At 27.9% G+C, this 27735-nt stretch overlaps 1 protein-coding gene across 1 annotated transcript; it reads left to right on the forward strand.

Moving 5' to 3' along the window:
• Nucleotides 1-12338: 12338 nt before the first annotated feature.
• On the forward strand, nt 12339-17558 carry LOC122510878. Its single transcript, XM_043625819.1, has 2 exons — nt 12339-13365; nt 13552-17558. Exons 1-2 carry the CDS (start codon nt 12339-12341, stop codon nt 17556-17558), a joined length of 5034 nt encoding a protein of 1677 aa, XP_043481754.1.
• Nucleotides 17559-27735: the final 10177 nt, after the last annotated feature.

The raw sequence follows: 27735 nt of genomic DNA on the forward strand, positions 1-27735 counted from the left end.
AAAACCCCCGAGCAAGAATTTCTAAAAGAATTTATCCACTTTTAAAATTTTTCAAAATTTTTGGCGGCCATTTTGGATGAAAAATGATTTATTTTGAAAATCTGACTTCAGAATCGTGATCAGCGACCCCAAAAACCCCCGAGTAAAAATTTTTGCGAATATACGTTAAGATGTTTTCTTGTTCGGGCCATGGCGTGTATACACGTCATCCACTGTTTGGGCCAGTTTTTTTCATGACGTGTATACACGTCATCCACAGTCAAGGGGTTAAAGAAAATTAACTCGTTTTTAGCAGATGTTGGGGCGCATCATTATTCCACAAATGTCATTTTTGCTAATTTTTATTTTACCGAACTGTTATTTTTCCGAAATGTCATTTTTTCCAATATTGTCATTTTTACGAAATGTCATATTTGCGTATCTCCACTTTTACAAATTGTTGCAAAAAAAAATTTTTTTATAAAAGTTATTATAAAATGAATTTTTTTGTAACTTTTTAAACAAAATTTTATTTCTCCTGATCGAATTAAATGAATCAAGCGGGAATATAAAGGAGATAATATTTACCTGCATTAAGGATTATGAACTTTTTAAGGAATTTATTTTTTAACAATTATTTAATGAATTTTTTATAAACAAATTATTTTTTAATGTTCTGCGCCTTTAAAAAATTTGAAGAAAATTTGAACATTTAATTAAAACTAAGAAATCAAAATCAGTTGAGACAATTTATGGGCAACAATTATTTAAAAAGTTACAATGACAATTATGTTGGGCAATATATAGGTATCAACGCTATTGAAGAAAAATTCGTTTCTCTGTGTATATTAAATTTTTTTATACTTTTATAAATTTCAAGCAAAGAAATTTAAGAAATAAAAATGTTTGACTGTCAGAGAGCATTTACACCATCTGTAAAAAAATCCAGAACGGAAAATTTGCATTGCAGTAAGAGAGATAGATATACAATTTATCTCTTACTCCAATGCAAAATTTCCGTTCTGGACTTTTTTACAGAAGGTGTAAATGCTCCCTTAGATAAACGCAGAGCTTCAACTTCTAAATTTATTTAAAGAATATTTTTCTAAAAAACCAGTCAGGTTGCCTTTTGATATAAAAGAAATTAAGATTTCCAAGAAGTTAGTAAGAAGTAGAATTTTTATTCCTTTAAATAACTAAAAATTTGTTAGTATCAATTTTGTTATTGTATCAACATAAAACACCATTGAGTGATAAAATTCAAATTAATATTAAAATAGTTCTAAAAATTCTGGTGCTTCTAGAAATGACTTTTATGATTTTTGAACTACTAAAATGTAAAGAAAGACATTTTTAATAATTTGTAAAACAAGTATTTTCAACAACTGCCGAAAGAGTTAATACTACATTGGATTGGCTCTCAACACTTTATATTGCGACTCCTCTATTTTAACAATGTACATTTTTAAATTTAGATTCCTAAACTTATGTTAAATACGTGATAAAAGCAGAAATGTATTAATTTAAAAAGAAATAAGTATATTGTTGAAATAAAAAAAATATTACTTTAAATATTTCTTAACAGGTAGGTGTTCTTAAATTATATGAGGACTGATAATAAATCAATGAAAAGAAAAAGAATGGTATATTTTTTGTATCATTGTCGCTTTGTGATTATTATTTTTTTGTAGGGAATATTATGAAAATTTAAGTTTTTACCTTGCCGTAGTGAAGATAACTCCCATAAACATTTGCTGCTGGGAATACTTGACGAATGGCTGATTGAAGATTGTGACAATAATTTGTTATTGCGGATCTGATTTTAAATTCGGGAATCAAAACTCGAATTTCTTCAATGATAGCTCGATAAAGATCTTGAGAATTTTCATTTACTACAGCCCACGCGCATGGAATTACCTGAAGGTAAATAAAATTTTGTTTAGTTTAAAAGAGAAAATTTAAAAGTCGATTTTATTTTGTGACCATTACATTAATCTCAAACAATTAATAAAAAAATAATTCTATCCAATATTTTTTATGTACTTGAAAATACACGTAAAGTGTATAACTCTAAATTAAAAAAAAATTGTGATTTAAAAAATGAGATATTAATAAACATTTTTGAGAATATTCTGATTTATTCTAAAAATTGATAGATATTTAAAAAAATGTTTTATTACACTTATATATAAATTTTTTAATTGTACAATTAATCGAAAACATAAATAACTTCATTTTAAAAAAATATTTAATCATTATTATTTTTCTAAAGGAATTAAGATTTTTAAAAATGTCAAATTCTAATTATTATTTTATATAAAAATATTATTACTATATTAATTAAGGGGTAACACCACTCTAGAGTCAGAAAAAGAGACCTATATCTTTGATGATTTGTTTTAAAAAAAAGAAAAGTAAAGTAAAGATCTTTCTTTAAATCAATTAATTTTTATTAATTCTTGAAAAAGTTTTTTAATTTTTAAATCCATTTGCTAACAACTCAATTTTACAGAAATTATTTAATTGAGGAGCTAATTATTATTTAAATATTAATTTTTAAAAATATTTTAATTTATGGAAAATTTTTTATTAAATTTATAAATAATTGAAATTTTGCAGAAAATGTTATTAAAATTTTCGAAAATAATTGCTTTTTTGGGAAGAATTTCGCAACCTATTTATAAAAATAAGTTCATTCTTGACGACAATTCTCCAAAAATTTTGAAAATAATTTAATTTCTTCAAAGTATTTTTTTACTTTTCAAAATAATTGAATTCTTTTGATAAATTTTAATATTTACTAGAATAATTTGATTTTGGAACACATTTTTTTTTAAATTCCTGAAAATAAGGGAAGAATTTTGTTGTTTTATCAAGAAAATTTAATTCTTTTGCAGAATTACTTACAAAATTTTTTAAATAATTTATATTCTGTCACGAATCCGAAGTTTATTTATAAAAATAATTGCATTTTTCAAATAATTTTATCTAAATTCTCAAAATAATTAAATTTCAGTAAAGAGTTTTGTTATTTATAAAAATAATTGCGTGAAAACTTTAGAAAGAATTATGTAATATTAAAAAATTAATTTCTATTAGAAATAGAAAAATACTGAAGGATTTATATTAGAAAATTGTGGAAATTTTATAATTCACAAATTCTACTTTCTCCGACTCTTTCCTAGCTACTTACGTATTTGTTTTTGACGGGCATAAAGGTTACGAGCTGCTCACTAAATTGGGATGACGGAATGGCCTTTGTCGACACATCTATATAAAAATCCGTCTCACTTGAAAAGATATCACGCGCAAATCTCCAGTCCAAAAAAAGTAGGGCATTCACTCTGTTGATTGTCCATACATTAAGATGTCTACGGTCGTAGTCCAAAAGGAACTTCCAATTGTCAGACCTTAATGTGTTGGCCAGAGAGTTTAATGACGATGGATTTTCCGGGACATTCTCGTTTCGCCATCGTAGCATTGAACTATGCACCGTTTCAAATGGAACACTTCTTGACGCATTTCCATGGCTAAAAATAAAAAAATTACAAAAAAAAATTAAATTAAAAAATTAAAATAAATTAAATTAATTAATTAAATTAAATTAATTAAATTAATTAATTAAATTAAATTAAAAAATTACAAGGAAGGAAAATAAATTAATTTCAGAAGAAAATGTGACAAAACAAAAGTTTTATGTGCAAATGGAATAGTGAATTGTGTATGTACTATATAGGCAAAACAAGTGTCACTACAAATGAAAAAATGAAAATTATACATTTGTAATAACTAATATTACTTAAAACGTATAAGGTTTAAAGCCCAATGTGATTGATTTATTATCTAATTAATATAAGGAATAAAAAAATAAATTAACTCTTGGACTTGTGCGGTTTCTGCTTAAAATGCTTAACATTTTTTTAAAAGAAATTTTGTTATTTTCAAGAATTTAAATAAAATTTTTTGTAAGGAAATAATTTATTTCCTAAATGATAAAATTCATTTTAGAAATTTAATCACTTTGGTTAAATTATTTATAAGAGTTTACTTATTTTTAATACAATTTTAATAAAGCTCTTTACAAGATTCAAATTATTTTAAAAATTACAGGTTTTTTAGAATTTTATTAAAATTTTTAAGAATAATTTTTTATTTTGACTATTAAGAAATTTAAAGTATTAAAATTTATCAAAGCAAATTTAAAAAGGTTTAGATTTTTAGAAAAAATGTATTCAAATAGAACAAAGTCTTTAAAATAGTTGGTTTCAGTAAACAATTGCAAAAAATGTAATTAATAAGATTTCTGTAAAACATTCAATAATTTTAAAGTATGTTAATAGTGGAAATTTAAATCTTTTGATAATTGTTGTACTTCAATTTCTCGTAGAGATAAACTTACTTTTTTAAATTTCAAAACAAATTTTTAGCAAAAAAATAAAGATTTTTAAACTTATAGATGAATTTCTTAATGTATTTTTAAATTAAAATATGTAATATTTTATTTATGATATGTTATAAGTCGCTCTCTGAATCGGTAAGTGTATATGTATACACTTATTGAACGAGAGAGTTAGTTAGAAAAAAAAGATTTCTCTAAAAATAAATACTTCTGTCTATTAATGAATTTTACTATTTTCGACGAAAATTTTAATACTTACAATTCACTGAGTTGATTGTAAACGGCTCTTGGACTGCCCGATTGCGTGGTTATGGTGTTGTACAATTCGTTGCGAAAAGAAATTTCATCAACAATCCTCCTATTGGGTGAGTGTGAGTGATCAATTGTTAATTTAAAATTTCCGTTTCTTCGGATAATTCCTCGGGCTGGACATGCCATTGAGCGATGAAATTTACAAATTAAGTAACTGAAATTGTTGAAATATATTTTATTATTTTTTTTAACTTTATTTGTTTATAAAAAGTTTTTGGGTGTTTTTTTTTGAAAATATTTTATCATACAATTTTTTTTCTTGCTTTTCCTTATATATTTACAATTATGGTGTGCTTAAAAGAGTATTAAAGAATAACAGATATTATTAATCGTCTAAATGAATAAATAAATTAAAAGAAGAAACAATTTTTTAAAAAATTCTATTCTATAAATCCTATTATCATTATACTCATTATGTTACTCACGTGAAACCTCCTAACATTCTATTTTTCGTGTAGACATGACCCTGGAATACATACGCCGATCTGTTCGGATGAACGTCAAATCTTTGAATCCTGTGTAATCTATAAAAGTTTATAGTTTATAAACACATATTACAATTGTATATTGCATGTATTTGTGGCTGGATATCAATATATGTGACGCTCCACGAGAAAAGGGACCTTATTTACTCTTGTCATAAGGTCCCTTTTCTCGTGGAGCGTCACATATATGTTTTCTACAAAAAGGTACAATTTTTTCCATAAATTTTTATTAACACAAATCTCAATAATAATTATTTATATAAAAAACAGTTAGGAAAATTTATTTATAAATACATTTTTTAACTGTAAACCAGTCACTAGGACACGTGCAAGGATGGAGTCAATTATTTTTAATTTATTATAAGAAAATGAATAATAAAGTGAATATTTATTACAACTATAGTTTATCATTTATTACTTAAAAAAATTTGATTAAAATTAACTTTAAAGTTTACTTTTCGAGTCAAATGTTATATATTTTATATACATTTGGAAATACATACGTCAGACCCCAATGGAAGCCAGGGAATGAAAGACAAATTCTTATTTTTACAGATATATGTACATAGATGGTTTGAAACATTTTTTTATCAAGTGAAAGTTAGATCTTGTTTTCATCATATTCTTAAGTTTACATTTAGAGTCCACATTTATTCGTAATAACTACGTATTTTTTGCTTATTCAGGATAATATCGTAAGTTACGCACAAAAAAAGAATTATTATCTAATAAAAAAGTAAAATAAATAAATTATATAATAATGAATAATAAAAAAATATTTATTATCTAATTAATTCTTTAATTACCGCAATAATTAGATTTTTATTACGTAAAAAGGCTTAAATATAATTAATTTGAACAATAGGGGGAAAACGCGTGACCGACAAGGAATAATACCAAACAGGAAAGCATTAAGCGGTTTAGTACCTGTCAATGCTATTAGGATAATATTATCCTTTGCTTACCGAGTATTTTTCTCCTTATTGCTGACTATTATGAAAACATTTTACACTGTACGGAACGTAACTCCCCACCCCCCTCTCTCTGAGAAAAAATCCCATTATAATAAACATAACCTATGGGGCCGATAAAAAAATACGTAACCCTTTGTTTTAATAAATTTAACTCCCTCTACTCCTCTAACCCTTTATGTGACGCACTGTCACATACATTAGCGAAATTTTTTTTGCACATTGTAACAAATAGTTGCCTCCCCCCTACAAGTAGTACATTTTTTTAACTCCCCCTATATATTAATTTTTTTATTTTACCATAAATAACGATTTATTTATTGAAATAATGAATGTTTTTATTGAAATATTGTTATGTAAAATTATAATTATATATTTATAAATATCCTTATATTGTAAAGAAGAGAATTAATTTTGAGTGTTGCTTGAAGAAAGATGACGCTACTATAAATTTACGAATATGGACTATTGGACGTATACAAAAATGTCATATGTAAAATTGTGGAAATTCTTGGTTTCATAATTATTTATATAAACTACAAGGAATATTTTACTCTTTAAAAAATATTTATGGAAAAGAATTGAAATAAAATCATAGGTAGGGAAGTGAACATAACCTCTAATTAATAAATGGAATTCTCTTATTAAAGCACTTTTAAAATTCGGATAGAAATAACTAAAATAACGACCATAAAAATTACTTACGCCTCATTTTCCTCGTTAACGGGATTTTCCATTTTTAATAAAAAGAAAATACTTCTGCATCTGATGTACAACGTTGTCACAATGATAAGACCAGAGTTTAAAGCGGGAATGAACTTGATCGTTGATGCCTTTGTTCGTCCAGTAAATCCCCTCTGTTGCCGTTATTTTAATAGAGCATGTGGCAATGTCGCAAAAACGTTCACTCGCATCCACGATACAGAGGACGAGGAGCTAACATTCCTATCTATGACTTCATACTGTTCACATAGTGTACTTTGACTACTTTCAGCATTAGAGCCCTCTGTTGATAAGATAAAAAAGTAATTCTTAACATTTTTTGAAGGGACTTATTGCAGCTCTTGGATTCACCTTATATTGATATCTTTCCTTTTATATATCATTATTACTTTACCAGTTTCCACAATGTAATTGTTTACTTAACATTTATAATTCAGTCTGTCGCTGTTCATTATTATTAAAGAAAAATCTGCATATTGTTGCTCTTATTTAAATCTAATTTAAAAAATGCAAGCAAATTTAGGAATTTTCAAGAGATATATTCATGACAATTATAAATTCAATGTGTCATCTCGCAAGGGTGATAGAATGTAAGTTATTAATAATTATTTATAATTATATGTATTTAAAATTTTATATTACATGTTAATGTAATAATTATACAATAACATAATACATTACCAAAAGTTGCGATTAATATAAAGACATTTGCAGTGTTTCTTATTTCAATAATATTTTTTAGTAACTTTTTTTTACAAAATTCATAAAACTTAAAAAAATTAATTTAATTTGTAGAAATTTATACATTTTAAAATTATTTACAACTGAATATTTACAAAATCAATGTAAATATATTTATGGCATACTTAAAAATAACAGCGATTTATTATCCGTGAAAGTTTTGTTTCATACTTTGTACTTATCACATTAAATTAAATTTTACAGTTACTACATTTGTAGTAAAAATAAAAGTGGAATTTGTAATGCTAGAGGTGTTAAGAATAATGGCATATTTACTTTGCTGAAAGGACACACTCATCGACAGGACATCAGAAAAATAAAGGAAGAAGCATTTAAGAGGGACTTATATCGAGCTGTAGTATCATGTGAATTTGACACTTACAGAAGAATTTATGATTCAGTTAGTTTAAAGTAAGTTTATTAAATTCTTAATTCTAATCACTTACTGTAAAAAAAGTAATTTACATTTCAAATTAATAAACATTTCATGCAGGCTTCACAGTCTGTCCTTTATTTCCCTAAAAGTCCCCTTTTTTCAATTTTGACCTCTAAACGTACCCTAATTTGAAAATTTTCCCTAAATTTTCCTTATTTTTTTCGTCCCAGGAAATCAATTATTTTCAATAATTTTTAAGTAATTCTGCAAAAGAATGCAATTATCTTGATATCCAACAAATTTCTTTACATAAAATCAATTATTTTAAGGATTTTTAATGAAATTTTTTCCAAAATTCAATTATTTTAATAAATATCAAATTTCTTCTCAAGAATTCAATTAATTCAATAATTCTTCGTAAAAATTAAATTTTAAGAAACATTTAATATTATTTATTTTTTTGTATTTAAATAATTGATTTCTCGTAGAATTAAATTATTGTTTTTCGTACTTTTCACTAACAATTCTATAGAATTAATTATTTTGAAAATTGAATAATAATTGATGGTATTGATTTAAAGTAGAATTTTATTTAAAAATTCTAGAAAATGTTAATTAAATTGAAATGATACAAATAATTTTGAAGAAATTACAGGAACAATATTCTTATAATAATAAACTAATGATTTTGTCAGTCGGTCATCTTTATGTTTTATAAAGTTGTTCAATTTGAAAAGGTTTGAATTTTAAAATTTTGAACATCTTAATTCCAATGAAAAAAAAAATGATTAAATATTTATTTTAAATAAAACTATTGATGTTTTCGAATAATTTTACTTTTGAAGGATTTTTGTAAATAAATTTAATAAAACATTTTTTTGTATCTAATAATTTTTAGAATGAATCAAAATATTCGTTACGGTCAGGAAAAAAGTCAAAGTTGTGTTTGGAAATTAGGGAAAAGTCAGGGCAAAATAAAGTTAAATTTTAGTGGCAACCCTGTATAAATAAATTATATTTTTATCTTTATTTAACAAATTTTTATGGTCCCCTAAAAGTCCCCTGTTTTTTATTTGTAGTCCCCTATATCCCCTAAAATACCTTTTAGGGGCACTGTGAAGCCTGTTTCATGTCAATATTATATAATTAATATAATATTTTTATTTATTCAATTATGTTTATTTGATACATAACTTAAATATTAAGGTTAGAAGCTTATGTTTTTTAATATAAATTTTTTATTAATTTCATTTTTGAATTTCACTTTCTTTATTTTATTTTATCTTTTTTTAGTCACAGAGATGCATCTATTACTATAACATTTGCGGTTATTGAAAAAACTTTGTACAAATGGCGTCAAAAGTTGAATCCACCGACAATTGACTCGCTATCCTCTTATGTGAAAGTTATAAATTCAAATGAATGGAATCACTTAAAGAACTATACAAGGGGTTGATTGGACATTTCACATGTTGTTGCTGACGATATGTCTAACTCAGTACTTTTCTTGGATCCCATTTTTGTTCGCAAAGTGTCAGTCCGAGGATATTTTTACTTAGATGCAACATTTAAAGTCACACCACAAGCAACAGGCTCACTTCAGCTTCTAACAATTATGTCAAGAAAATATAATAACGTGAGTCAACAAATTTTCATTATTGTTTTCGTTCTACTTTCTATTGAAACAAAATCTTGCATTTATTCCAATTATAAATTCCTTTTAAATAATATAAACAAATTATTCTCGTTTTTTAAAAACATATTCATATGAGTTGCTGATGAAATTCTTTGTTTGTATGCTATTCCCTGTATTTTGGCGTTGATGGAGAAAAAAAGCACTGGAGCGTATATATCAGTTTTTCAAAGAATAAAAACACTGATTCCAGAATTTGTGATTGAAGAAGCTAGCATTGATTTTGAAAAAGCATTGAAAAGATCACTGCTTCAAGTATTTCGCAATATAATTTTGCATGGATGTCTATTTCATTATAAGCAGGTAAGTAGCAAAACAGGGAAGCTTAAGGTCAGAAAAAAGCTTTTTGGAATGAATTATAATATACTTTTGGAGTTAGGGCAAAAGTTTTAATATCTAATTTTTTAAAATAATGTTTAGAAATTACTTTTTACTATTTGTTCTAAATTTTTCATTAGGCATTATTCAAGAATGCTCTACGACTTGGATTAAGGTATATTTTAATTCGGAATGCAGATGCTAAACATTTATTGTCATTATTAATGGCATTACCTCTTTTACCTGCGAATGTCATTGAAATTACATATCGAGAAATTCGTGATTCCGCATCTCCTTATTTAAAAGGAGTATTTACATCGTTTTTCGAATATTATGAAAGACAATGGCTCTTGACAGTCTAACCACAATTATTTAGCGTATTCATGTTGGCTAATCGAACAAACAATTGTCTCGAATCCTACCACAAAACATTAAAAGCCAAATTTGGAGTGCATTCAAACATATGGGCTTTCAGCAGTAAGTTCTAATTTACTAAACTGTTTTTTAATGTTGAATTAAGTAATCATAACTAAAGTTACTAATAATCTAAGGTTATGTAAAGTCAATAGTTTTAAGTGATTTTAATTTCCTTCAAATGTTATTTGATATTATGATTAGAAAGGAAATAATTTTAAGTAACTTTACATCTTCTACTTTCTTTGCTATGTAATAATTAATTTCCATTTTTTTTAATTACTTGTAAATTATTTGCAGAAAATATGGTAAACTTGCAAGAAAAATGTGATCTTGAGCTGCAATCTCTAGAAATAGGAAAGATTATTCGCAGGCGTACAAAAAGCAGTCAGACAATAAAGCAAAAATTAATACTCAACGCGTGGGACATTATTAATCAGCCAAACGGTTTTACGCCAATTCAATTTTTAGAACATTGCTTAAATTTTGATAAGAATGTTTTCAACGCATACATGGCCATTTTTTCTGATGACTAATTTCACAAAAAAAATCTTTCTACTTGATACTAAAAGTTTAAATGAAAATACTATTTAAATCCCGAAAATTTCATACTATCTATCAACAAATTATTATAGGTCTATGTTTTGATATTGGTATGAATGAGTGAATGAATGATTAACTCCTGTGTGTAGACTTCACTTTATACAATGGTGTTTGTATTAATTTGAATGCCTTTTTTTTGTAATTTGACCGTTTGTTCTTGGAAATTTCTCGATGTTTTTTCAGTTTTGCAAGAGTGCGAGGAACTTATAGTCGCATAATAATCGACTTAACTTTTAATTGATTAAATTCACGAAATTGGTGTTTTCTTTTGAACTCAAGTTGTTAATAATAATAATAATTGGTGAACAATAACTTTGTGTAAGTGGTCTTACCGCGAAATTGACTTTAATTAATAAATAATGAATTATTCCTTTGTTAATTGAACTGACGCTATTTTATTTCTATCTTTATAACCCAAATAAATGATTAATTAATAAATTAATTAATCCGAAAATTCAACATGGTCCTTCGAGCCGGATTTGGAGTGAATTGAAGTGGAATAGTTTATAAAAAAGGACATTATTTAAATAATCGCAGTTGTGTAAGACATGTGCTCACCAATACAAATGCAACAGTGAATTTTATATATATATAAAACATTGTGGTTCCTCGCTAAATTTGACATTTTTTTTTTTTGGTGGGAAAGTATTATGTGTAGCATAGAATTATTTGAATTTGAAAGCATGGTGCTTTCTACATAAATACATGTATATGTATACTATGTAACACGGTTTCCCGCCGACGCCAAGTGATAACGCTATAGAGGGAAGCTAGGAGAGATGAGGGGAGTGGAATACGTCATTGGTCAGGTGATTCAATCGTCAGTCGATCTTCTGTCTCAATCTTCTGTCTCGTTTTACTTCTACTGTCCAGGCTACCATCTCCAATTCAAATAATTCTGAGTGGGGATCAGTCGACGCTGTCCATCGCTTCATGATGAACTGGAGAAGTATATGAATGTCGAATGTATAGTCTAGTATACCGTTTCAATATAGTCGCCTTGTTCGATTATAAGTATACAAATTTTAACTGAATGATCTTCAGCAATTATTAATCTTGTATGTTTTATTATTTAATTAACTCTTGCAAAATTTTATTGAAATTTTTTAATTGTTTGTCCAATATATACAATTTTAAATTGTGACAAATTTTATTCACAAAATTGAAAGAAGTTAAGTTAATTAATACTTCTTTTCTTGTGTTTTTGTTTGTAGTTTTGTCAATTATTGTCCTTATTTATTTATTTATTTATTAGTTGGTTCAAGTAATTATTTATTATTTATTTAATGTACGATATTTTAAAATGGAACCATATTTTATTGAAATGGAAACTATTTTCCAAACGATAAGTCGCACAGAATCAAATTTTAAAAAAATCGGCAAATTAAACATAAATGAGTCTGTCATTAAGGGACGCATTGAATTATTGAACCAACGATGGATAGTTGCACAAGCTATAGATTTAAAAATTCAAATTGCAGCGGCTAAAGAGGACAAACAGAAATATGATTATTTTAAGCAAGCTCAATTTTTGCGAGTAGAGGAAACATATTTATCCGCGCTTGATTTTCTCAATTTACAATTGCATAATATTATTACTCCTGTAATTAAACCTGGTAATTTTAAACCTGTTGAAAATAAGGGAAATGAATCTGTCAATGTTAAATTACCACAAATTAGTTTGCCAGAATTTTCAGGAAGTTATGGAGATTGGGAAAGTTTTCGGGATTTATTTTCCGCACTTATTATTAAAAATGATAGTTTATCAAATGTAACGCGTTTTCATTATTTAAAAACAGCGTTGAGTGGAGAAGCCGCTCAATTGGTGAAACACATTGTAATTACTGAAGCAAATTTTTCTAACGCGTGGGAAATATTAACGACACGTTATGAGAATAACAGAGCACTTATTACTGCTCATATTCAATCTTTTATGGACATTTCAAATGTTAGTAGTAATTGTGTAGATAGTTTAAAATCACTTCGGGATACGACGAATGAAGCTTTGTCAGCGCTAAGAAATTTAAAGAGACCTGTAGAACAATGGCAAGATTTATTAGTTTTTATAATTTCACGTAAACTCGATTCTCAATCACTTAAAGAATGGGAAATGCAGCTTGGTTCTAGTTCAGAATATCCAACTTATGGAAATTTAAATGAATTTTTGTCAACAAGAATTAGAGCTTTGGAAGCAATTCAAGCTTCAAAATCATCATTTGATAAAAATAAAACTTCAAAATCAAACTTAGTGAAGAGCCATGCTGCATCTTCCAAGTCTAAATGTCTTATGTGTAAAGAAAATCATCCTTTGTTTAAATGTTCTCAATTTAAGGCTTTGCCAGTAGAAAAACGTAAGGAATTAGCACAGAAAAATAATTGTTGTTTTAATTGTTTAACCCCAGGACACAAGCCGTCGTCTTGTTATAGTAAATTAACATGTGTAAAATGTCGAAGAAAACATAACACTCTACTGCATTATGATTTTACAAATAATAATGTTTCTCATGTTTCTAATAATAATCAAAATAATGTAATAGAATCAGCTGATGATATTGGGAGGGAGGAGTCTTCTTCAATAAATGCTAATCAAGGTTCAGTAAATTGTAATGATACGGTTTCAGGGTTAAATACACATTCTAAATTCATGGGAAGTACAATTTTAGCAACGGCTCTAATAGATGTTAAAGTAAATAATGGAAAATTACATAAATTTAGGGTTTTATTTGATCAAGGTTCTGAATGTTGTTTTGCTTCAGAGAGAGCAGTTAAAATTTTAAAACCAAATTATGATCGTATTAATACACTAATTTATGGAGTCGGTGGAAACTCGGTTGGTCTTGCAAAGAAATTGGCTCATTTTCAGTTCCTACCTAAAGAAAAGGGTTGTAAGGCCATATCTATTGAAGCTTTGGTTTTGTACAAGCCCACCTCTTATTGCCCACCCACTAAACCGAATTATATATTAAATTCAGAATTGAAAGACTTATTTTTGGCAGATCCAGATCCATTCAGTAATGAACCGATTGATTTTATTGTGGGCGCAGATAAGTTTGGTTCTTGCTTGTTGCCAGGCCTTAAACATAATGTTTTTGGATGCTTAACTGCACAGCCCACAATGTTTGGTTGGATTCTTTCAGGGTCATTTACTGTATCTAAAGCACCTTCAGTACTGTCTATGAACACTAGCACTAATATTTCAAATGAGAATTTACATGATGCATTAGTTCGTTTTTGGGCGTTAGAAGAAATTCCTTTTGTTTCTTCTTTAACAGAAGAAGAATTAAAATGCGAAGAATATTTTTCTTCAAATTTTCAACGGTTAGAAAGTGGGAGATATATGGTACGATTGCCATTTAAAAATGGTCCACCTATAAATATTGGCCGATCATTCGGAAGAGCAAAATTAATTTTAGAACGTGTTTTAAGTCGTTTAATAGAAAAACCTAAACAGTTGGAAATGTATCGGGAATTTTTAAATGAATATTTGCAGTTGGGTCACATGTGTTTAGTGAAGGAGAGCGAATATAATGATTCTTCCCAAATTGTTTATTTACCACACCATGCTGTAATTCGCGAGGATAGTTTAACAACTATATTGAGAGTCGTTTTTAATGCGTCAAGTCTCACTTCTAATAATACAACTTTAAACTCTCACTTTCTTATTGGTCCACCCTTATTAAATGATTTAATCTCTATTTTAATAAAGTGGCGTATGTTTCGCTATGTTTTGGCGGCTGATGCTGAAAAAATGTTTCGACAAATATTAATCGATCCAAGGGATGTAGATTACCAACGCATTTTGTGGAAGAATTCAGATGGGCAATTGATAATTTATCAATTACTCACTGTTACTTATGGTACCGCGTGTGCCCCATTTTTAGCTAACAGAGTAATAAAGCAATTAGCTCAGGATGAAGGTGAGAATTTTCCGTTAGCCAAACCTATTTTGGAAGAAAATATTTATGTTGATGACGTCTTTTTTGGAAAGGATGATCTTCAAGATGCTAAGGAAACTAAAGATCAATTAGTTAATTTAATGAAGAGTGGGGGTTTTAATTTACGCAAGTGGTCTTCTAATGACAAATCTTTATTAAGTGGTTGTACTTCTGAAAATCACGAACGAGCATTAGATGAACAAGCATCTGATAGTGCATCATTAAAAGTATTGGGCTTAAAGTGGGAACCTTCTTCGGATTGTTTTCGAATTGGGGTAAATTTGGAATCAATTAATGTACCTACTAAACGATCAGTTTTATCAGTCATTGCTAAACTATATGATCCTCTTGGATGGATAGCACCAGTTGTTGTAACTGCAAAACTTATAATGCAGGAATTATGGTTACGTAAATTAGATTGGGACGAAACATTGCCTCCGGATTTAATGAAACAGTGGTTTGATTATTATGATCAACTAGAATCTTTAAAAAATTTAAAAATACCACGTTGGGTAGGTGCAATTACGACTAGCTCAAATAGCGAATTGCATGGGTTTGCAGATGCATCAAATCGTGCTTACGCAGCTAGTATTTATCTCCGTGTTATTGATGATTCAAATGAAATTCATACTACTCTTTTAATCTCAAAATCTAAAATTGCACCAATTACTCCTGTTAGCATCCCGCGTTTGGAGTTATGTGCTGCCGTTTTGTTATCTAGAGTCATGAAATATGTTCTTACGTGTTTAAATTTTCAAGAAATTCCTCATTTCTGTTATACTGATTCAACTGTTGTTTTAGCGTGGTTAGGAAAACATCCTTCTACCTGGAAAACGTTTGTTGCTAATAGAGTAGCTTTGATTAACGAATTAGTACCTCAAGCACAGTGGCATCACGTAACTACTAATAATAATGCTGCTGATTGTGCATCCAGAGGTCTGATGCCAAAGGAAATTGTTGATCATTCTTTGTGGTGGGGAGGGCCCGAGTGCCTTTCTCAGGATTCTAAAAAATTATCTAACAGTCATAAATTGATCAATGAATCTACTGAATTAGAGAAAAGAACGGTAAAAACTCATTGCTTGCAAAGTTCTCAGAAAGTTTGTTCCGAAATCACTGATAGATTTTCATCATGGCCGAAACTTTTACGTGTGATGTCCTATTGCTTTCGTTTTATCAACAAAATTAAAAATTCTAAATTAAAATCTAATTATGAGTCCATATCTCTTACTACGTCGGAAATTAATCAAACACGTTTGTTTTTCATAAAATTAATACAATACGAGAGTTTTCAATCGGAATTAAGAGATATTGGAAATCAGAAGGCTTTAACAATGAAATCTCCTATTAAAAATTTGAATCCTTTCATAGATTCAGAGGGTATTCTTCGTTTGGGGGGACGATTACGAAATGCTCCTATTCGATATGATGAAAAGCATCCAATTATATTACCAAAAAATAAGATTAGTCATTTAATAGCATTGCACGCTCATGTAAGAAGTATGCATGGAGGTATCCAATTGAGTTTACATACATTGCGACAAAATTATTGGATTGTTGGAGCGCGTTCTGTAATAAAATCAATAATTAATAATTGTATTACTTGTGTTAGGCAAAGAGCAGCTGTTAGTCAACAACTTATGGGCGATTTGCCTGATTTTCGCGTAACTCCCAGTCGACCTTTCAGTCATACTGGAGTTGATTATGCAGGTCCTTTTGATGTAAAATTGAGCCCAGGTCGTGGTTGTAAAACTCGAAAAGCCTACTTAGCATTATTTGTTTGTTGTTCTACTCGTGCAATCCATATTGAACTCGTTTCTGATGGTTCTTCTGCAGCTTTTTTGGCTGCGTTTCAGCGTTTCGCTTCTAGAAGAGGTAAACCTTCAAATATTTATAGTGATAATGGACGGAATTTTGTGGGAGCTGATAGTGAGTTAAAACAGTATTTGGTAAAATTGAGAGCTGATAATGATTTGCTTGATCAACTGACTTCCGATGGAGTTTCATGGCATTTTATACCTCCTAATGCCCCTCATTTTGGGGGATTATGGGAAGCCGGGGTAAAAAGTGTGAAATATCATTTACGTAGAATAATTGGTCTTCAAAAATTCACTTTTGAGGAATTTTATACACTGTTAACTCAAATAGAAGCAACTTTAAATTCGCGTCCTATAGCTCCTCTCTCTGAAGATGCTGGGGATTTTGCTTATTTAACACCGGGTCATTTCTTGATTGGCGCACCAATCACTAGCATACCTGAGCCGTCGCTTGAGTTTACTCCTGAGAATCGATTAACTCGCTGGGGATTAATTCAACGTATTTTTCAAACTTTTTGGAAAAAGTGGCGCATTGATTATTTACAATGTTTACAAAAGCGCCATAAGTGGAATGTTGTTAAACCAAATATCAGGGTTGGAAATATGGTGTTGTTGCGAGATGACAATCTTCCCCCAACTCATTGGCTTCTTGGTAGAGTTATAGAATGTATTAAAGGATCTGATGAACTTATTCGTGTTGTAAGAGTAAAGACAGCTAAGTCTGAATTAAAACGACCATTGAGTAAATTATGTTTACTTCCGATTAGATCAGCGAATGAGAATGATTTGTAATGGATTTTTTTTATTGTAGTTATGAGTTTTTAATTGTTTATAATTTTCTATTTTTTGTTAGTATTTAGCATGGCGGGCGGCTAAGACCACATTAACTTAACTTAATTTATTGTCGATATTATGCGAGGCGAGCGGTATGTTTTGATATTGGTATGAATGAGTGAATGAATGATTAACTCCTGTGTGTAGACTTCACTTTATACAATGGTGTTTGTATTAATTTGAATGCCTTTTTTTTGTAATTTGACCGTTTGTTCTTGGAAATTTCTCGATGTTTTTTCAGTTTTGCAAGAGTGCGAGGAACTTATAGTCGCATAATAATCGACTTAACTTTTAATTGATTAAATTCACGAAATTGGTGTTTTCTTTTGAACTCAAGTTGTTAATAATAATAATAATTGGTGAACAATAACTTTGTGTAAGTGGTCTTACCGCGAAATTGACTTTAATTAATAAATAATGAATTATTCCTTTGTTAATTGAACTGACGCTATTTTATTTCTATCTTTATAACCCAAATAAATGATTAATTAATAAATTAATTAATCCGAAAATTCAACAGTCTACTAAAACTCATTACTTTAAATGTTTCTTTCATCTTTAATATCCTTCGTCCATAACAATGTTCAAATAAAAATTTTATTGACATTTTTCTTCTTCAATTTAATTTTACAATAAAATTTGTAATAGATGTTAACTGACTGGAAATTACAATCTTGAAAAAGAAATTCGATATTTTTAATTCAATTGAAACTTAAAATTACTGGTAAATCCTAATTATTGCTATCCACATAGCACAAAAAATTTCAGGAAACTTCCAGGAAGTTTCCCGTGGCAACCTTCGGAAGTTACCCTTGGTAACTTCCTGGAAATTTCCAGGAAATACAATAATGTCCGCGGTTAGAAGGTTTCCATAGAAACTTCCCTTGGAAGTTTTCTTGGAAATTGAGAGTGAAAATTCTCGGAAGCTGTCAAAGTAAATTTCCTGGTAGTTACCAAGAAGTTTCCAAAAATTTAAAAAGGTTTAAAAAAATTTAAGGCGGACTTGAATCACAAGTCACATAGGCCTCAAGTGTGCTGCTGGGATAGCGCTTTATGCGCTCAACCAAATCGACACTTGACATTATAGGGTTCATTTATATATTATATATTTCATTATATCTTTGAGGAAACTAATTTCTACTTAAGATAAATTCTTTTGAATTAAATTTTACGATATTTGGATAATTCGAACATTTTTCAATTAAATAACAAATTTAAAAATTGAATTAACATTTCAGAGTTTTAATTTAAATTATTCAACTTTTCATTTTTTTATATGAAAAAAAAATTTTGGGTCAGTCCGTTTTATTTCACCTAAAGTCGTTGCGGCCTACTTTTAGAAAAATCTCATAATTTGTACAAATAATGTTTAATGTTTATAGAATTTACTTTCGATAATTATTTTCAAAAAATGTTTTAATTATAGCTATAATTATTATTTTTAAGTTAAGTTGCACAAAAAAAAGGTAAGTTTGACAGCTATGAAAATTTAATAAAAAAGCATGTAAATAATTTATATAAAACTAATTTTTTGATTGATATTTGTCAAAAATGGGTTAATTTACTTGTATAAATAGATTACACTGTGTGACAGTAAAATAGCACTTTAAATCGGACCTATCCTAACTTGTTCATCTTGAAAAACTTAAAAAAAGTATGTAGTATGTTAGAAATTTCCCAAACACCCCCAAAATTTAATTTTAGGGGCAAAAAACCGATTTTTGTGTACTTTTTTTCTCTTTTTCTCTAAAGGAAAAAAAAGAGAGAGACATAGCATAGAACTCGAATGAAAGGAAATCGAACTCGAACACGTGAAACTCGAAAAATGGACATTGTATTAGGCACGCGTAAAATGACGTCAAACCAAGATAGAAAGATGGCCGCTGTTTGTTTTCTTTTGGAATCTTCTTATTTTATATTTTCGGCAAATAATGTTTTTTATTTTTTATAATTTATAATTTATAATATAAATAAAAGTAAATTAAATTAATTGCCCTGTGGACAAAAAATAATGGTTGTAAGGTGCTAACTGTGTATCAAAATATATGTTTGAAAAATTAGTGTAATAAAATCCAAAATTTATTTAGGGTTGCCACGCTTTTGCTCATTTCAAATTCCCTGACGGATTTTTTCCAGGTTTTTAAAACTAGATTTATATTATACAATATTTTTAATTCTTATTATACAAAATTTTTAATTCTAATAACATTTTTTTGAATTTAAATGATATATTATAATAAAACATGAAAATATCGATCACTCCGAGTCTTCGACTCTGAGCAATCAATATCTTCATGTTTTATAAATAATATAATATTATATAAATAATAATAATTAATTAGAAATGTTGGATTGATAAAATCATCATTTTATACCTATTATTTATTATATAAGAATATTGTTAATGTAACTTATTCAAAATTACTTTCATTATTTTAATTCAATTATTGTTTTCCACAATTTTTTTTTAACTAAAAATTCTTCTTTAAATTAATTATTTATTAATAATTTAATTATTAATAGTTTATTTTAATTATTAAAATAGTTTATGAAAAATTTCTTTCAACATTTTCAAATCCTTTTCTTTCCAATTCAATTTTATGAAATTTAAAAAAATTAAAAAAAAAAAAAAATTTAAAGTTGCGTCATGTAGCTTAAATAGCATTTGTAGTCCACACGTTTCGTTTAACTTCTGCGTATCCATTGCATAGACACCTTTATATTTCTATATGTCGAACACATGACTATTGCGTCACTACTTTACTAGCGATTAGTTACGTGTCATAGTCTCTCCTTTATGTTTGCTTTGTAAATTTGCCTTAAATTGTGCATTACTTATGATGGAAAATCTATCTTTTTCATCATTTTGCATGCACTCACAAGCATGATACACAACTTTTTTCCTGCTTCTTCCAATTTCCGAAGGTTGGAAAAAGAAATATTTTGTCTTTCAAAGTGTATATTATTTTATATCAAAGTGTATATTATTTTATATTATATAATAAAAAATAAGTTTTATATTTTTTATATATAAAAAATAAGGGTGTTTTATATTGCATTGGAAAGACTAACCATTATTTCAAAAGGTAATTATCGTCTATGTTATATATTTCCTTATTTTATTATTTTATATAATATACATATGTGACGCTCCACGAGAAAAGGGACCTTATGACAAGAGTAAATAAGGTCCCTTTTCTCGTGGAGCGTCACATATACATAAATATATATTTGTATAAAAAAGTATTTTATTTATATATTCATTTATGCTTATACATTGTAAGAAATAAGTCTAAATGTTTAATTTTAATATTGAATTATTATTAGTTGCAAATATTTTACACATTTTTATATAAAAACATTTAAGGTTATGTTATTCAGTGGTCACGTGCGCTTAAAAAGTAGCGAATTTAAGTTATTTTGGTAAAATTAATATTTTTAATGTGTCAATTTTAATTATTTATTTATTTATTTAAGAAACATTTTACAATATTCTATAAATTTAATACTCTGAAAGAGGGACTAAATATTACCTACATTCAGTGTGACATAATTACAACTCCGATTGTAACTTTACAGATAATTGTAAGAAAACAAACATAACCTGTTTAGTTGTTACTTTGAATTTAGTAAAATCGCTACTCTGAAAGTAGGTAATTTTGATCCCACTTTCAGAGTAGTAAAATTATATAAATTTTTTTTCTATAATAATAATATATGGAAAAACGTCTCTCTGAATAACATTACCTTAAATTGAATTGAATATATATATTAACTACTTCAATACAATTCAATGCACAAAAAAATTTATAAAATATTTGCTAAACATGCTGTATACATACAAAATTAGGGGAAAATGGGAAATATTGATTGATAAAAATGTGAATATTCATAAAAAAATGTGAATATTGATAAAAAAATGTGAAAAGGGGTAATTTTTTAAAATAGAGAAAAAAGAATAAGAAATTTTATGAGAATTCAGTTAACTATTTAGTCGAAAAAAAGAAAATTCGGCTAATGAAATTAAATCTAATTAGTAATGAACTTAATGATATTGTGAAAAAATAATAAAAAGCTTTCAATTAAAAATAATTTTCCGTAATTTTCTGTTGCAGAAATAAAAAACATTCTTCGCAGAATATAAAGGAAGAAAATAACAATTTTCATTCCCATCGTTAAACATACATTCAACACAGGTAATCATTTTTATATAAATTAAAAAAAATGTGTGTGTGTGTAAATAAAAAATGTTTTGTTTTATATAAAAATAAATAATATATTTTTTTTAAAAAGGACAGACCTAAATTTTCATTTTTTAATAAATTTTTAATTTTTGTCTTTCCTGTCAATGTATCGTTTCTTCATGAACATAATAATTATTGTTTAAATATAGACAGTTTATTCTTTTCATTTATTGTATATATGTTATAACGGGTGTCTTACTATTTTTATAATTATTTGAGAAATTACTCTTAATTTTGTTACTCTAAATGAAGTTATTTTATTTCAAGAATTTATTTATGTTTACTTCAGGATCAACTAATTAAATAAAACACACGTTACTTTGTTGTTTTGAATTTATGCCCGAACGCCAGAGATATTTTATGGAAAAATATTCAAACCTATTATTTTAATTAATTTTATGCTAGCTCAATCTTACAAGGAGAGCGCGGGGTAAGAGAAATCACCAGTTAGTTTGTTTTAGTTTTTGATTTAATCACAAGAAATTACAGGTCCAGACGGGACCTGTTTAAAAGTTACAAAAATGACATGTCGTGAAACAAAGAAAATTGACAAGTTTATTCTTGATCGAATAATTTGACACGTCAAATTGAGAATCATTAAATGGCCGACGGGGACGCCGAATTCGACGCGCATCTCCACTTCGTGGTGAGTCCCACGCGCACTTGTTACATAGATTTTCCGATGGTAATCGATGCGCGCCAGTCAGTAATTAGGTAAATTACCGACTGTCGAGAAGAGTTCATAATGTTCGTTTAGTCTCCGCGAGAGGCACTGCACGACGACGACTGGTTCGCAAGATGGCTGCGGCCAGTGTTATGACAGCTGATGTCCCCACCGATGGATATTAGTTTTACTGCCAATTAATATGACCGGCATTTATTTCCAGTAATAAGTAAGGAAACATTTCCCATGTTGGACGAATACGGAGCAATATCTCGGCAGTAATCCGGGCGTTGAGAAGTCAAGAACTCGCGGTGTTAAGTTTTACATGAAAGAATATCGAAGTATCAGTTTTCTTATGTTTACAATAATTGTGTTGACCAGCGATCTGACGGTTCGCTATTTTACAGGTTTGAAACTATGCATTTTGCGAAAGTGGATAAATAAGAGAATAATTCTCGGAAGGAGAAAATAAATGTCGATTCTCGATTTGACGTGAATAAGAAAAAAGTCAAAAGTCAATTAATGACAAGAATTTATTAATCTGTACGCGGCAAATAAAATGCCGCGTTACAATGTATATATTTTAGATTATTTTTATTTTATAATTGTAGGAAATTTATAAATTTATCTTTCTTAATATTAATTTCATTAAATGATAATATTTTTATTTGAAAAAATTGTCAATTTTTATGTTTCAGGGGATCTACTTCACATGACAGTTGAAAATATTTACATCCTAAATTTGTTAAAAAATTTTTAAAGAAATTTAAATTGCATTTTTCATATAAATATAAAATAAATAAATATGCTTTTTTATAAAACAAAAATATAAATAATGTAACATTTCTGTAATAAATCTATTTATCAAATAAATTACGATTACAGTGATTAATAAACATTTTAATATTCTAAAAAAAATATTAATATATTTTTTTATCCAATAGAATTCATTAATTAAAAATAATGTATATCATTTATTCTTTTAAAACACTATAAATATACTTTTTTATATAATAAAAAAGACTAATATAGCTGAAGAATGTATATATAATTTTTATATAAAATAATATGTATAAAATGAAATACGAATCTTCTTAAAAAAATTTTACAAATGCAAAAAAAAATTAAAAACTTTAATTAGTAAGAAATTAAATAAAAAAAAGTAAATATTGTACCAAACAGAATTTTAGAGTGAAGAAATATAGACCATACGAAATCAAGAATAAAAGAAATCCAGAAAAACAGAAATTAAGACCATAAGAAGTTTGAGAGAAAAAGAAGTATAGACGAAACAAAAATTGATACTATAAGAAAATATTATTAAGAGTAAAAGAAATACAGACCAAATAAAAATTAGAAAGTTAAAACAGAAAAAAAATTAAAACCAATTTTCTTAAAGCAATAATAAAATGTCACAACAATTTTTTAATAAGGAAAAATTAAAAAAAAGAAAGAAAATTTCACAAGGTGAGGCAAGTAATTCTAAAAGAATTAAATATGTAGAAGAAGTAAGTCAAGAAATAAGAACTAATACAAACGAAACAACCGATAATCCTTATACAGGCCCCATTAGAAAAAACGTAATCATTTCCGAACAGACTCTTACAGTAAGACAAATCATGAAAATGAATTCAAATAAAATAACTAATTTGCCTCGTATTCATGATATCAGTAGTATTAATAATATTTCAAACCCGCCTTTTAAACTGAAAAACAAATTGACAGCTGATACTAATAAAATTTCTAATTTGCCTCACGTACATGAAATTAGCAGCAACAGAAACATTTCTAAACAGACTCATGAACTAAGACAGGAATTGACAATGAATTCAAATAAAATTACTAATTTGCCTGGAATACATGATATCAGAAGTAACAATACAGACTCCTGAACTAAAAAGTAAATTGACAGCGACTACTCATAAAATTCCTAATTTACCTTGCGTACATGAAATTAGCACTAACGTCAGGAACATTTCTCAACAGACTCATGAACTAAGACAGGAATTGACAATGAATTCAAATAAAATTACTAATTTGCCTCGAATACATGATATCAGAAGTAACAATAGTAGCATTTCAAAACAGACTCCTGAACTAAAAAGTAAATTGACAGCGACTACTAATAAAATTCCTAATTTACCTCGCGTACATGAAATTAGCAGTAACGTCAGGAACATTTCTCAACAGACTCATGAACTAAGACAGGAATTGACAATGAATTCAAATAAAATAACTAATTTGCCTCGAATACATGATATCAGAAGTAACAATAGTAGCATTTCAAAACATACTCCTGAACTAAAAAGTAAATTGACAGCGAATACTCATAAAATTAATAATTTGCCTCACGTACATGAAATTAGTACTAACGTCAGGAACATTTCTCAACAGACTCATGAACTAAGACAGGAATTGACAATGAATTCAAATAAAATAACTAATTTGCCTCGAATACATGATATCAGAAGTAACAATAGTAGCATTTCAAAACAGACTCCTGAACTTAAAAGTAAATTGACAGTGAATACTAATAAAATTCCCAATTTACCTCGCGTACATGAAATTAACAGTAACGTCAGGAACATTTCTCAACAGACTCATGAACTAAGACATGAATTGACAATGAATTCAAATAAAATAACTAATTTGCCTCGAATACATGATATTAATAGCCACAAAAGCCTTTCTAAGCAGACTCATGAACTGAGTGACTCATTGACATTAAATTTAATTAAAATGACTAATTTGCCTCACGTACACGAAATTAATGGTAACAGAAACAGAAACATTTTGAAACAGGCTCATGATCCGACCCATGAATTGGGAATTGATGCAAATAAAATTTCTAAGCAACCCGTTGATTTACGGCGACGAAGTTTGTCAATAAATGAAAATAATAATCTAAATAGTTCGTCTGGTGTGCAGTGCGTTTTAAATGATAATATACCTTTAAAAAGTAGAAACTGTCAAACACTAACTGCTTCACAGTCTTTTCGATTTGTCCATGCTGATAATTTAACAAACTTAACAAATTTGACAATTTAAGTTGTATTGAGAATAACGTAGATGAGATTCCTGAACATTACCTTGGTAGTATGAATGTTTTGTGCATTCATTGTAAAGCAAAACATTTTAAGGCAGAAAAAGTAAATAAAGGAAATTCTTTTAATGATTGCTGTAGTCATGGAAAAGTAATACTACCACAATTACCAGATCCCCCGTCAATTATAAAAGAATTATTTGAAGGTACTTATCCTTTATCGAATCACTTTTACAATAATATTCGTAAATACAATAATTCATTTTCATTTGCTTCTTTTAATGCAAATTTAGTGCAATTTAATATCAGACGACCTGGACCTTTTTGCTTTAAAATTCAGGGACAAATATATTATCAAATTAATACCTCTTTGTATCCTGCTGATGATGAACTGCCAAGTTTTGGTCAACTTTTTATAATTGATACCGACGAAGCAACAGATTTTAGAATGAATATGAATTCTACATAAAATTCAGAAAATTTAAATGCTATTCAAAATGTAATGAAAGAAAACAATACTTTTGCAAATGCATATCAAATGATGAAAGATGAATTAGACACAATGACATTTCAGAATAATGGTATAGAACCTGAGTTACAATTATTGTTTACATTAAAAAAAAGGTCATGATAGAAGACGATATAATTTTCAAAGAGTAAATGAAGTTGCAGCAATTTTTTCTACCACTGCAGACGGTGAAATTTCAGAATCGTACGTTACAATACGTAACAAAAATACAAAGAATTTGCAGTATGTCAGCTCAATGGATCCTAATGTCGAACCGTGGACTTATCCATTATTTTATCCGTATGGGACTCAAGGCTGGTCTGACAATATTAAAATGGTTGGTAGTAATCGAAGAGTAACCAGAAATGCTTATATAAAGTACCGAATGGCTATTCGAGATCAAACAAATTATATTTTGATGGGTCGACGTTTGTTTCAACAATGGACTGTTGATAACTACGTTAAAGTTGAAAAAGATAAAATGAATTACTTGAGAAGCAATCAAAAACAATTAAGAGCTGACACTTATGACAGTCTTTTACAACATTTAGAAAAAACTGCAGAAAATGCAAGTAGCCGCGTTGGTAAAGTTATTATTCTTCCATCTACATATTCAGGATCGGTCGTATGAAATCTCCCAAAAATCAACTCGATCGAATATCCATTACATCGAATATCAAAACATCGAATGCTCAATACATCGAATTTTCAAAACATCGATTGCTCAATATATCGAATTTTCAAAACGTCGATTGCTCAACACATCGAATTTTCAAAACTTCGAATGTTCATTAGATCGAATTTTTAAAACATCGAATGTTAAATTGATCGAATTTTTAAAACATCGAATGTTAAATTGATCGAATTTTCAAAACTTCGAATTCACATTACATCGAATTTTTAAAACGTCGAATGCTCATTTCATCGAATTTTCAAATCTTCGAATGCTCAATACATCGAATTTTCAAATCTTCGAATGTTCATTTGATCGAATTTTCAAAACGTCGAATGCTCATTTCATCGAATTTTCAAAACTTCGAATTCTCATTTCATCGAATTTTCAAAACTTCGAATGTTGATTTGATCGAATTTTCAAAACTACGAATGCTTATTACATCGAATTTTCAAAACTCCGAATGCTTATTACATCGAATTTTCAAAACGTCGAATGCTCATTTCATCGAATTTTCAAAACGTCGAATGCTCATTTCATCGAATTTTCAAAACTTCGAATGCTCTTTTCATCGAATTTTCAAAACTTCGAATGCTCATTACATCGAATTTTTAAATCATCGAATGTTAATTTGATCGAATTTTCAAAACGTCGAATGCTCAGTTCATCGAATTTTTAAAACATCGAATTCTCATTTCATCGAATTTTCAAAACTTCGAATGTTGATTTGATCGAATTTTCAAAACTACGAATGCTTATTACATCGAATTTTCAAAACTCCGAATGCTTATTACATCGAATTTTCAAAACGTCGAATGCTCATTAGATCGAATTTTCAAAACTTCGAATGCTTATTTCATCGAATTTTCAAAACGTCGAATGCTCATTTCATCGAATTTTTAAATCATCGAATGTTAATTTGATCGAATTTTTAAAACGTCGAATGTTAATTTGATCGAATTTTCAAAACGTCGAATGCTCAGTTCATCGAATTTTTAAAACA

The sequence above is a fragment of the Leptopilina heterotoma genome, unplaced genomic scaffold (genome assembly GCF_015476425.1).
Source record: "Leptopilina heterotoma isolate Lh14 unplaced genomic scaffold, ASM1547642v1 Lhet_769, whole genome shotgun sequence".
Lineage (NCBI taxonomy): Eukaryota > Metazoa > Arthropoda > Insecta > Hymenoptera > Figitidae > Leptopilina > Leptopilina heterotoma.

Bases quoted from the DNA above. Each gene is read 5' to 3' on its own strand.
- LOC122510878 (XM_043625819.1), top strand. From the start codon at position 12,339: ATGGAAACTATTTTCCAAACGATAAGTCGCACAGAATCAAATTTTAAA. The intron at 13,366-13,551 runs GTAAGGAATTAG...ATAATGTAATAG, and splicing joins GGCTTTGCCAGTAGAAAAAC to AATCAGCTGATGATATTGGG.